Source organism: Medicago sativa, chromosome 3, assembly GCF_051527215.1.
Source record: "Medicago sativa cultivar Bolivia chromosome 3, Bolivia_mono, whole genome shotgun sequence".
Classification (NCBI taxonomy): Eukaryota; Viridiplantae; Streptophyta; class Magnoliopsida; order Fabales; family Fabaceae; genus Medicago; species Medicago sativa.
In genome coordinates, this window is record NC_140751.1 from 24,004,258 (window position 1) to 24,018,706 (window position 14,449).

The window sequence follows — 14,449 nt, forward strand, 5'->3', positions numbered from 1 at the left end:
AGATAAAATTAAAATATGTGAAAAATTACTAAAGACAATAAAGCATGGTTATTTAAAAGTTAATTTTATAACCTAAATTATAAAATCAATAGCAAAATATTTAAATTTAATTATCGTTGACATTTAAATTATAAAGAAATAAATTAATTTTTATAAATGGTGGTTTAAAATTAATATATATCATAAAAATATTTATTTATGTTAAAATAGATTAAAGTGTAATGCATATTTAATTATCAAGGGAAGGGGTTGTAATTCAAGCATCTTATAAGGGACGGAGTATACATTTTATTTTTCAAGGGAGGGAAGTGTATATTTTAACATAAAAGGGAAGGGGAGTGTAATTCAAACATCTTTCAAGGGAGAGGAGTGTAATTTACTCATAAAAAAAAGATGGGCTAAATCCGACGTTGTTGGAGACAGAAACCACTGTATCTAACAAACATAATTCCATCTCTAAACTTTGTTGTGAAATTTATAAATAATTCTTCTTAAATTATTAATATTATGTCTCTTCATAGAATGATAGAAGTTTCGTCTCTAAAAATATTATTGTTTATCTAACTCTTCATAATGTCACAATTATATTTTGATAAACATCAAATTTACAAAAGTGACATAAAAGTACACTCATATAACACCACCACATGCATGATATTAAAATATAAAGTTGTCCAATATATGTAAAAAAAAAATCATAATATATTTGATATACCAAAATATAGATAAATAAAAGTAAGCAAACTAAAGTTCAACATCAATCCATCTCAGTGTCACCAATATAAAGCTATCCAAACTATAAAAAAAAAAGATCATGAAATGTTTGATCTAACAAGAAAACAACATTAATAAAAGGGACCAAGCTAAAGTTCACCCATCTCGTCATTACCAATGTCACCTTATCCTTCCACTTGAATCGAAGAGTTCATATTAGGCATAATATTTCTAAACGCTCGCTTCAAATGCTCCATATTTTGTATTATCATTTCTTGTTCAAAATTTTTCCTCTCAAGTTCAGCAGTTAATGTTTCAATCTTAACCTTCGTAGGAGCAACTTTTTCTGACGAAACTACATCGATTGAAATCAGAGGCGAGATTACGAAGATTCTCTGACAACAATAGCTTGAGATCCAAGCCTCCATGGCAGCAACCTTTTGCTAAATGTTTGTTTTGTTTCTTTTTTACCTAAAAAATGTTTCTTTTTTCCTTTATAAATGGTCTTTTGTTTTCTTTCTGACTAACAAATTGTTTCTTAATAATTATATACAATAAATCATTAGACCCTAAAATTTACTATATAATGAGAATATAATTTATATACTTTGTTATTGGACAACACATATATGACTTTAATATTTATTTTCTGTCTCATAATAATTGTCACCTTATAATATCAATGCAACATTTATTGATTTTTCCACTAATATACTTATTTGTTGAATTTTACTCCATTTAATTAATCCACTGACTTCAAGATAACAATTCTACCATCAATAAAAATAGGCTTAAATATGCATTTGGCCCTGTAAATATACCCAGTTTTGGTTTAAGTCCTTGCAAAAAAATAAAATAAAAACATCCTTGCAAAATTTTCTGTTTTTTAAAAAGGTTTCATGTAACATCCCGCCTGTCAGCTAATGGAATATTACCAGTCGAACGTGTCAGATGAATATGTTCATGGTTAGCGAGTATGACGGAGAAAGTTTATCAATGACATCAGTCAGGTATGGGTTTAAGTATCAGTATCAAGTCGGAAGCGATAAAGTCGCAAGAGCTATAAAAGGCCACAAGGGCCAATTTCCATTCATTTTCACTTTTCTTTCTCTCTCTAGGTTTTGAGAGAAAGAGTTCTCTCCTCCTTCTCTCTACCATGCGCCCTTCCCTTCTCCTTTTGATCATCAAAACTTCCTCCTAATCATGATCAAGCATGGATTATGGTAGCTTAGCAAGCAAGAAACACATGAAGGAAAGGATTAAAGCATGGTTTGGTGGAAAGGTTGAGAATCAAGGATGAAGTATAAGCTAGGGTTTGATGCTTGATGCTTGAGGAATTACAAGAAACATGTTAAGGTGAGTTCTATAGATAGTTTCCCACCCTTGGGTTGTGTTAATTCATGTTAGAATTTATGAAATTAAGATATGGAGGGTTTCGAACCCTAATTCCCTTTTGCCAAATCTTGTTGATTATGAGTTAGAATGCCATGAAATATGTTTATAAATGTTTCTATATGTTGCTGGATGTTTATGGTGCATTGCAGAATCAATTTGGATGAGTTTAGGGTCAAAAATTGCAAATTTCACACCACATACCCGAAGAAAGTGGCTATTAGCGAAATATTTCGCTAATAACGAAATTCTTCAGACTGTTACCCAGAAAAAGTCGCTATTAGCAAGATCCTCTGACTTAGCCAACTTGCTTTTGGCTTGTTGGCTCAACATAGGGTCGGGGGTGCGTTCTGAAGCTTTTCTTTCATCGTTTTACAACTTTATAACCCCTAAACAACATCTAAGCAATGCACATAACATCAAATAATTCTTGAAATGAAAAATCATGGCAACCTTAGCTTGTATGGCAAGGATGGCACAAGAGAGTTTAAGCCGATTTACTCGGGTAGCAATGAATTAAGAAAGGGAATGAATGTAGAGCCTCGACATAGTTGTCGAGAACTAGAAAGATAGCATGAATCCCTAAGTATGACAAGTATAGGAATATGAATGCATATGTAAGTAAGACGCGAAGTGTATTCTCTTCGCATACAATTAAGTAAGAGTATGCACGCATGATAAGTCGTGGATTGATAAGTTAATCTCTCCACAACGATTAAGTATGAACATGTATGATTAAGTATGTAGTTTACCGCTAATCGGATCGATTCCGGATCCGAGGTAAAAGAGAAAGCTTGTATAGGTTTAACCTTACATGAATGATTAAGACTATGACTTTATGAATGATGTAGGTGCCATGTCTCTTGTGATCCCGCTAGGTTGGATCCCAAGGGGTTCTCTTCATGGGAATGGGATAAGCTCCGCAAGGGGGGCCCGCATGTCATTGAGTAAGCAAGTTGTAGGTGTCGTGTCTTTTGTATTCCTTCCAAGGTTGGATACATGAGGTTCTCCAAGGGGAACGGGATAAGCCGTAAGGGACCCGCACGACACTGAGGGAGGTATGGGATTGTGCTTGGGGATACTCCACCCCGGGGCTCTCCGTAAAATGAATCAAGATAATGAATGTTTGTTCAACGCTAACATAATGAATGTATAAACGATTATGACTATGAATGATAAGATATGAATATGTTATGATATGATGTTAGCTATGAGCAAGTCGTGGATTAGAGCATGTTATGAATGTTATAACGATGACGATCTTAGGTTTCCCTAATCGTCCGGTTTAGGACCGTGTCATGAATATGTTATGTTTAGGCCTCAGATGCATTTAGCGATTCTTGGCATAACGGTATTAGGTTCCCTTTAACCGCCATGACATGTATGATGTTAGTAAAGACCTATGACAAGTAAGATGAACCTATGACGGATCTAGCATGCACGACCGTCTAGGTAGGCATGACCACACACGTATAATCAACCGTCAGGTTGTATTGTAGACGCATGGTGACCGTAGATTTTCCCCGAGGTTACCTATAGCCTAGGATTAGGTAGAACTCACTGATACATTATGTCTCATCCCAATCCTTATTTGTTTCAGATAAACAGGTTGGATTGCAAGCTAGTAGCCGGATGGATATTGCAGCAGATGCTCATTCGTACCCGCTGCAGGAGGATATGAATTATTCAAGGATGTATTTACTATGCATTAGATGAGATGTATTGTATTGTTATGTACGAACGCGTATTGTTGTATATATTATTCGTTCGAAGTAATTATTGTGGTAAATTTTAATGTATCCAGTACTAAAGATAACGCGTTGAGTTGGCATGTTTCAGCCCACGCGGAAGTTGCTGACTGTGCAACTTTTGCCATGTGCCGCTCACGTGGCAGTCCACGTGATTAAAAATAAAAATTCTGAAAATTATTTTATGAAAATAAAAAAATCTGAAAATAAATTTAAAAATAATAAAAAAATTCCGAGAAAAATCTGAAAATACCTTTCCGAAAAAAACTGTTAAAATTAAAAAATTTTACAAAAAAGTGAAAATTAAATTTTCAAAAAAATTATTTTTTTAATTAGAAAATTATATATTAAATTTTTTTCAAAAATAGTGACAATTATATTTCAAAAGTTATAAATTTTGAGATTATATAATTTTTTAAAATTTTCTTTTCATATTTTAATTTTCAAAATTTTATTTCCAGATTTAATAAAAAAAACTAATATTCAATTTTTTTTCATATTTTAAAAATATAAAAACGAAAAATTTTGGAATTTTTTTATGATTTTTTTATTTTTTTAAATTTAATTTTAGTTTTTCTAATTTTAAAAAACTATTTTCAGAATATTTTAAAAAAAATTAAGTTTTTAATCATGTGGCATGCTAGGTCAGCGCCATGTGGCAAAAATTGCACAGTCAGCAACTGCCACTTGATGACCATATCAGCTTGGAAGTGGGGCCAGGGACATTTTTAAAAGACAAAAAAATTTGCCGCCATGTTTATAAAAAAACTTTTTAGGCAATTACCAAAACCAAATCTGGTTACATTTATAGGGTCCAAATGTATAGTTAAACCATGAAAATATGTCTATGGTTCCACTTGGACAACGATTCCTCTACACATCCACCATTTGAATTAGACTATTACTTTTCCTACCCCATGGAATTCTCGCTCGCTCTATATTTTTCCAAAAATACCCTCGGATTAATTTGGATTATATAATCCGAACACGTCCGGATTATATAATCCGAGCACGTCCGGATTATATAATCCAAACTGCTTCAGTACACAGAACAACTCAGATTTGAATGTCATTGTAGTTTTTATCATTGTTTTTCAATAAATCATTATATATATATATATATATATATATATATATATATATATATATATATTTATAAAAGACAGTTAACTTAAAATTATATCAAAAAATAATTATATATATATATATATATATATCATTATACCAAAAAAGTTGAATTTATATCATTACACATTTCACCTAATGATATACATTTCGACTAAACTAATGATATACATTTAATCTATGGCGCCGAAAGATCAATGTGACTATCATCAACTTCAACCTTCACACCAGAACTAGGACCAACCCTCTCATCGGGGATCAAGATTTTCAATAATGTACAATTCTTTCTCATCTCCTATCACCTCTTCACCCGCCGCCCGACTTAGCTCATTATAATCTGTCATCCGACTGACATATCTATCAGGCCAATTTTGTGCATCTTCTCGAGAGTGTCGTCTCCATAGAGGGCAAGTGGGAGGAATCGGACAACCATCATTCAAATCCACTGCCATAAAATGGTTGTCATTCACATATGCCAGACACATCACCCGATCGATACATTGCGGTGGACCACATAGAGGGAAATAGGTTTCCGACCTCCCTTTCCCAATGGACAACACAACAACCGTGTGGTTGAATTTTTGTGCGATGAGGAAATCCATATCCGGCATGGTCATCCATTTATCCGGTGGTGCATTCCCAATATCGCTTAAGGATAGAGCATCTGAGACCTCTTTATACCGCCTATCATCATTAATCATCTTCGATAGCGAGCATTTTCTACACTGACAAGCTCTTTGTAAAGGTGGTAACATATCATTTGGTGATCATCAACATTCAAGTTATGTAGAACCGCAACTGCTCGGAACCCACAATGGTCATCACCAGGTACATCCACCACCTTTTCAATAAAATATTGCATCCAAAGTGGGATTTGGTCTTTGTATGGTATGTGGACTTTAACCGGTATTGGCTTCGGATTTTTTGGAATTGGCTTAGAAGGAGTATCAGATATGTTGCTTTTCCGTGCATTCTTTCTACTTGATCCTTTTGATTTTGTCTGTGAACCCTGTGTCTGTTGTTCCTGGGAGTCAACAATCTCCCATAGCGAAGGGGACCGCCTTGTGGATCGAATGTTTTATTTATCTTTCTTTGGAGCTCCTTTGGTGGCGACCTTATTCAGCGGTTGACGCATAGAGATGGTCTCCGGTAAAACAAACTTTCGGAATTATTTTTTCATATGCACCTTCATGTTGTAATCGGCGTCCTTGAATCGGGCCTACAATGTGTAAAAAAACTGTTATTTTGGTTGTTGCTGGAAACTAGTCAAAAACATGCATTCTGTCCTGAGTACTGATACCGTTCGGATTTTATAATTCGGAACGCATATGAACATTTACGATTATAAATTCCAGAACTTCCCGATACACCCTTTGCATGAGGATTAAATGCACTTGCGTGGGGCGTAAATGCTACCATTTCGGATTATATAATCCGGAATACAACTATATAGTCCGGATTATATAATCTGAATTGAACTATTACCGAAAACAGAAATACAAATTCTGGGCAGAACCTAAAGTAACACAATTTTTCAAAAAAAAAAATACCTGAAGAATATCTCATTCTAGCAACAGAGAGATGTTTGATTTAGTACACATTATGAATGAGGAAAGGTTTATATACACATTACCTTTGCATTCAAACAAAAATGATGATGTTAACCTCCTTTGATGGCCAGATTGCTGCTCCAAATCATATTTTCGCCCAAAATGGTGTGTTTCTAAGTGTGTAGGGAGTGTTTGTGATAAAGGTGGGTGAGCTTCAACTAGGTTTTGGGGAATTCGGATTTCTTTTTCCGAAAAATAACAATCATTTTTCCCGCTCAGTTCAAATACAAGGTGTTCGGATTTCATATCCCGGAAAACATATATATTGTCCGGATTATGATTTCCGAATCGTCTTGTACCTTGATCGAGTCCAAGTTTCAGAAAAGACATGGTGCGACGTGATTTTTTTTATCATTTCGGATTATATAATCCAAACTATGTCCTGATTATATAATGCGAACAAAGAGTATTTTGATAAAAAAAATGCATGGCTCGTGAGAAGGAAGGAGGATGAGAAAAGTAATAGCCTTTGAATTATTAATGTATTCTTAGAACTTACAAGAGTCCAAGTCTTGATCCAAAAAAGAAGAGTCCAAGTCAATTTTAAATCAGAAAATATTGGCGATTATACTTTATAGCGGTTGAGTTCTTCAAAGAAAAACCAAAGATATGATGATTCCACTTTTTTGGTTGGGTGTACTTTCTTGTTTGGTGATAATTCTACTTTAGTTTATCAAAACGAACAGCACATTCACACAGCTCACAAACGTATAGAAACATCTAACGGCCGACTCATTCATAGTAATATATTTTCAAGCTCCAACTGTCCACGTTATCTGTGGACCCCACACACTTCTCTAAATAATTCCCCCCCTTATAAATACTTCCACACACTCTCAATTCTCATATCACCCACTTCTCAACGTTCACAGCTTCTTTTTATATTTTCAATTTTTCATTTTCAATCTCTATTTCATATATTTGCAATGGCATCATCAGCTATGAAGTTCTTCTCCTTCTTTTTCGTCGCCATCTTTGCCGCAACAGTGGCCTCAGCGCAAGATCTTAGTCCCTCGTTGGCTCCGGCACCAGGTCCTGATGCTGGAGCTGCTGGATCTGTTACAAGTTCAGTAGCTATGATCGGAGTTTCAGTTGTGTTGTCAATGCTCGCCATCTTCAAGCACTAAAAACATGATGATTCCACTTATTTTCTTGTGGATTTCATGGAAGTAGACAAGTAATATTGACATGTTCTGGTGCATAATGTTGTTTTGCGGTACAGTGATGATTGTTAAGAGTTTATCTATGTATTTTTGAGAGTGTAAGATATTTTACGGTATTTATTTTTACATTTCATTATTTATTGTAGGTGTTAAAGTAAAATAAAAAGGACTTTACTATCGTTGTCAGTGGCGGAGCTAGAAAATATTTTGGGGGTGGGCCAAATTATTTTTTATCCATTCAAGTGACCAATTATTTCATGTGCAAATTTACCGCGTAAAGGAGTTTTATTTTTGGATCAACCAAAACCTAAAATCGACATAAAATTGTATAAAATCTCGCAAAATAGACCTATAATTGAATTATTTAAATTTTTTGGGTGAGCCACTACACCACTTTACGGGAATTTGGATCAACCGAAACCTAAAACCGACACAAAATTGTATAAAATCTCGCAAAGTAGACCTATAATCGTTGATTTTTTAATTTTTGGGGGTGGGCCGTGGCCCACCTCAGCCCATGAAGGGCTCCGCCACTGATCGTTGTTGAATAGAGTAATTATTATTGTCATGTTTGCTTATTCATTTTTGTGTATAATATATAAACAATGATATTATTCTACTTGGTATTTTTTTTATAAGTATTCTTATTTTATATGTCTTTTATCTTTGATCATTTAAGTTTGGACTTGAATATGAAAATAATTAAACAAGTCATTTATTTAAAATGATTAATTAATACGTTCAAATTTTTGTAATATAAAGGGAAATATATGTTTAATTAATTGTATCTTAACTTTATAAAAGAACCAAAATTTAAGACAAAAATAAAGATATTGAAAGATAAAGATTTGTGAGAAAAATAATATCTTTTTTTTTTTTGTTTTAAAGAATGGAGTCGTGGAATTCAATTCATATAGGTGATTCATATAGGTGAAACGAACTATTGCGGGTTTGACTATTCCTATTCAAAACTAGAGAAATCGAGCGGCGAAAATTCAAATGATATAGGTGAAACGAATTATTGCAGGTTTGGCTATGCCTATTCAAAACCAAAGAACTATTGTGGGTTTGACTATGTCTATTCAAAACCAAAAATTCGTTAACCAACAAATTTAACTGAAGTGGTTAATGAGCTACACCAAAAAATTGAATAATTCTAGAGATTCTGATCTTGGTTCCTGAGTGGACAAAGTTAACACGAGAAAAAACCAAACAATCGTTTATGCTAATGATTTGTGGTGTACCATACTTTTGAAATTTGTTAATTTATCCACGATAAAATGCGACTTTAAATCGGCCTTTTTGGAAATAGGGAATCGCATAACTTGTATAAAATAGCCCTTTTTCACCTTGTGGATAGGTCTTGCATCTTTGCGAGCTTAATATTTTATGGAGAATAGGGAATCAAAATTTGCATAACTTGTATCAAAATCGCCCTTTTTCACCTTTAGAAAAATGTGTAATCATTACATTTTTATTCTCCAAGTTGCAAAAAATGTAAATTTTCAAGATAGAGTTTTCTGTTTTTAAAAAAGGATAGGGATTGAGAAAGAGAAATATGTAAGAGAGAATGCGAGAAAAGAGATAAATGTAAAATATAATATCATTTGAAATATGATATAAAAAACAAGGAAAAATGTTTTATATTTTAGGGTTACTTGTTGAAATAGCTTTTGTAAAAATAAAAACACAAATTATATCCCTGTCAGAGAAAACAATCATGGTTAGAGAAAATAATAAATAGCATGACGATTTTGCTTATTTAAAGCTAGAGGTATATAAGATACCTAGCTCCCTACATATTTTGATAAAAGAATCGGATTAAAGTGGTTTTATAAAAATATGGGCAAGTTGACACTTGGTGTCGTTGTACTAAAAAATTACATCCTTTTTCTGCACTTGGTTAGGAAATGATGTCTTATTTCAATATTTTTAGTGGGTGCGTGTAAAACTGAATTTTTCATGAGATTCGTATTAATAGTGTTATGACACATGATTGATGCACAACTGGGTTTTAAATCAAAGTAAAGTAGTTGTTGTTTAAGCCATAAAATTTGAGAAAAACAACCACCGGCTGCCACATATTCAGCCTATACGGTAGAAAGATCAACACTATGTTATTTTTTACTATTTCATGAGACTAAACAGTTTCCAGACAAGTGACATGTACCATTAGTGATCTTCCTATCTGATTTGCAACTAGAAAAATCAAAATCGTAAAACCCAACTAAACAACAAGCACTCCCCTTTAAATACGATAAGCCAAAATTAGAATACGATAAGCCAAAATTAGATGTACTATTTAAATATCTTAAAAAAAATCACTAACTTTTAAGTGAGATTCCTAAGGAAAAGCATGGCACAAGAGTGACTGCAAGAACACTTCTACTACCAATAAAAATACGTCTATTGTTCCACTTGGACAAACGATTCCTCAATACATTCACAACTTGTAAATTATTAATGTATTCTTCTTAGAACTTACAAGAGTCCAAGTCTTGTTCCAAAAAAGAGCAGTCCAAGTCAATTTTAAATCAAAAAACATTGGCTATTATAGCGGTTGAGTCCTTCAAAGAAAAAACAAGCATGATAATTCTATTTAGTTGTTTAACAAAACTGAACAGCACATTCACACAGCTCACAAACGTAAACAAACATCTAACGGCCGACTCATTCATAATATATTTTCAAGCTCCACCTGTCCACGTTGTGAACCCCACACGCTTCTTTAAATAGTTATTTCCTTATAAATACTCTCACACCCTCTCAATTCCAATATCACCCACTTCTCAACATTCACAACTTCTCTTTATATTTTCAATTTTTCATTTTCAATCACCATTCCATAGTTTTACAATGGCATCATCAGTTATGAAGTTCTTCTCCTTCTTTTTCGTCGTGATCTTCGCCGCCACCGTGGCCTCTGCGCAAGACCTTAGTCCCTCGTTGGCTCCAGCACCAGGTCCTGATGCTGGAGCTGCTGGATCTGTTACAAGTTCAGTGGCTATGATCGGAGTTTCAGTTGTGTTGTCAATGCTCGCCATCTTCAAGCACTAATAAAATGATGATTCCACTTATTTTCTTGTGGATTTCATGTGAGTTGACAAGTATTATTGACCTGTTCTGGTGCATAGTGTTGTTTTGCAGTATAGTGATGATTGTTAGGAGTTTATCTATGTATACTTGAGAGCGTGACAGATTTTTACGGTATTTATTTTGATATTTCATTATTTATTTGTAGGTGTTAAGGAAAAATAAGGACTTTACTATCCTTTGTCGAGTAATTATTATTGCCATGTAAGCGTTATGTTATTCTTTTTTTTGTATAATATATAAACAATGATAATATTCCATTTTTCTACTTAATATATGTTTTTTCTATAAATCTTTTTATTTTACTTGTCTTTTATCTTTCATCATTTACGTTTGGATATGAATAATTAAACAAGTCGTTTATTAGAAATAATTATTTAATACGTTCATATTTTGTAAGAATATAAAGAGAAATATATGTTTAGTTGTATCTTAATTTTCTAAAAGAACCGAGATAAAAATAAAGATTTGCAAGAAAATACTATATTTTTTTGGTTTTAAAGAATGGAGCGGCGAAATCCTATAATATTTAAAGTGTGTTCCAGGGACATTCGTTAACATTTTCAATATTTAAAAAGTTGTTTGTGATACAGTCGGCCATAGTTTTCTAGTGAGAGAAACTCCAACTTCTCTCTAAACTTTCTTTCTCTTTCATTCATCGAGGAGAGGTGGTTTTATGTCATTTTTTGACCTCGAATCACCCTCTACTACTTTTTCCCCTTTCTTTCAATCTAAATAAGTGGTTTTCACATATAAGTGTTTCCTTTTGTGCTTTTTGTGATTTCATCGTCTAAGTGCGGCGTTGTGTTGTTTGTCATCTTGTGCGGCGTTTGATTTTGCGTCTTGTCATGGTGTTCGTTTAGTTCCTATTGAAAGATCGGCATCAGTCAATTACAAACCCAATCATTGATTTGGGCGTCAACATTGCAGACCCGGAAGCATGAGTATTTCGGTGACTTAGGTTTTATCATATTATTTGTAGGCATTTTGCCGTTGTATGCTATTAACTTGGGTGCCGTGAGTTTGTTCGTAGTTTCACCCTTTACGTTTTTAGTGATGTTTGTATCTGATGTACTCTATCAATTTGAATGAATGAATATCGTTTTGTTTTTGTCAAAAAAAATGGAGCGGCAAAATTCAATTCATATGGTTGATACGAACTATTGCGGGTTTGACTATGCCAACGAAAAACCAATGAACTATTGCGGGTTTAACTATGCCTATTCAAAACCATAAAATTGTTAACCAAGAAATTTAGCTGAACTGGTTAATAAACTACACCAAAAAATGAATAATTCTGGAGATTCTAAGTCTGATTTCTGAGTGGAAAAAGTTAACGCGAAAAAAAGAAAAACAAACAATCGTTTACGCTAAGATTTGTGGTCTACCATACGTTTGAATTTGTTCAACTTTATCCACGATAAAATGTGACTTTAAATCGGCCTTTTTGGAAATAGGGAATCATAATTCGCTTTTAAGAAGAAAAAAGGTGTAGTTTTTTTTTTTTTTTTTTAGGAAAAGGTGTAATCTTTACATTTTTATTCTCTAAGATGTAAAAAAGTTAACTTGTCGAGATAAAGTTTCCTTTTATTGCTTCCTTAACCAATATCTTAAGGACACTCATAAGCAAGACCGATATTTTATTTTTATTTTTATTTTTGTATTTAAAAAGGATAGAGATTGAGAAAGAGAAATATGTAAGAGAAAATGCGAGAAAAGAGATAAATGTAAAATATAATATCACTTGAAATATGATATAAAAAATAGAGAAAAAAGTTTTATATTTTAGGGTTACTTGTTGAAATAAGCTTTTGTAATATATGTGAAGTCTAACAATAGCCCTTGTAAAAATAAAAACACAAACTATATCCTTGTAATTTGAGATTCTTCCTATTTTGATCCTTCCACTAATGTGACAGAGAATCTTGTCATATGGCTGCTTTTCATGTGGATTTTTCTTAGGGCGTAGCATTTTTAGCATAAATTTATTTATTCACATTTCTTTTCGTTTTTTTTTAATTTTGAAAATATTAATTGAGGGACTCAAATAAATAAAACCAGACCATTTTTTGTAGACATAAAGTCAATAAAAGTGATCTAAAGATTGAATTTTTTCATGATTTTTTTTTCCAGACTTAATTATGAATTTTTATAATTTTATTTCTGCAAAGTTTTACAACATTCTAAAGACACATCGATTTATTTTGTTTTTTCGACAAAAACATGCAAAATCACAATTTTGTTATAATTAGGCATATAAAAAAAGCTCATAATTTGATTTGTCGAGGTTTATGTTGTTTAGGTTTTTGAGTTTTTGACTCTTTAAAAATTCATAATTAATTCGTTCATTAACGAAAAATTATAATTTTATATAAGAGGGCTTATTTTAATGTCTAAATAAGCTTACAAAAAATCATGAAAAAATTTTGACCTGATCTAGGCCATTTTTCTAGACTTCATTTCTCCAGGGTAAAATGTCAACCCATTTTGGTTGACTTGGTGGTGTTCGTTTGGGAGCTTGGAGTATGCTCATCCTCAAGGTATTGGGTTTAATTCTCATCGGTACCAATTTGGTTGAGATAGATTAGCTTTTTTAAAAAAATTGTTGAGGAAAAATAATAATTTTTTTATATTAAAAAAATACAACATCATCAAAAAAATCTATGTGGAAGCAATCATGAGGCAAGATGCCTTGCCACATCATCCCCTCATGTGTGAGTAATCTACATGAAAACCAAAATAGAAAAATTCTCAAATTATAGAAGTAGAATCTTTGTTTTGTTTTTGACAAAAGCAAAATTAACTCATACCATTAATAAGAAACGGTTCAATACAAAAAGGAGAAAAATCAAAAACACGGTGACTAGTCCATGATCCGACCATCCTAGCTAAAGAGTGAGCAACCATATTTGCTTGTTGTCGAATAAATTTCATCTGGAAGATGGAATGTAGAGATAGTCAGTTACTAATAACCGAAAGTAGCATATAAAATTCAGAAACTCCGTTACGCTGAGACAATAGAGAATTCACAATAGCGCATAAATCCGACTAAAATATTACATTGTGCCATCCTTTGCTGCTAACAAACCTAATTGCCTACAATAGGGCCATTGCCTCTCCTTCCAAGATGCACATTTTCATTCTCTTCCACCTTGTTTGCGCTATAATAAACCGACCAATTGAATCGTACACACAACACCCCAATGACACTCTCTTATCGCCTTCATGAAATGCAAAATCCACGTTGCATTTAAACCAAACAACCTACATTTTTTCCCACATGAAATTGACAACAGTTGTAGTTGTTGACCCAGATCGACGACATCGTTGATGTTGTTGATTTGATTAATGCCATTGCTACCAATTGCCTAACGCAAGCCGCCCAATACTGTTCAATGTTTGTCGCTCGTCATTCAACACACAATAATTTCTAGGAGCCCAAATCTGCCACAACAGAACGACAATGCACCCAGCCATATCACGAGATTCGCTCCTACAAACATCAACAGTAAAAGCTAAAAAGTTATCAAATTTGTCCTTCCGATTCAGCAACACCGAGGAAACCCTGCCCAAAACCAGCATTCCCGCACTATGTCACCCTACA

The 14,449-nt window shown here is 33.1% G+C and overlaps 1 protein-coding gene across 1 annotated transcript; it reads right to left on the reverse strand.

Moving 5' to 3' along the window:
* Positions 1-5,227: 5,227 nt before the first annotated feature.
* LOC146936539 (uncharacterized) lies at positions 5,228-5,680 on the reverse strand. The gene has a single exon (XM_085749235.1). The coding sequence runs from the start codon at positions 5,678-5,680 to the stop codon at positions 5,228-5,230; it is 453 nt and encodes a 150-aa protein (XP_085605361.1).
* Between the last annotated feature and the right edge of the window lie 8,769 nt (positions 5,681-14,449).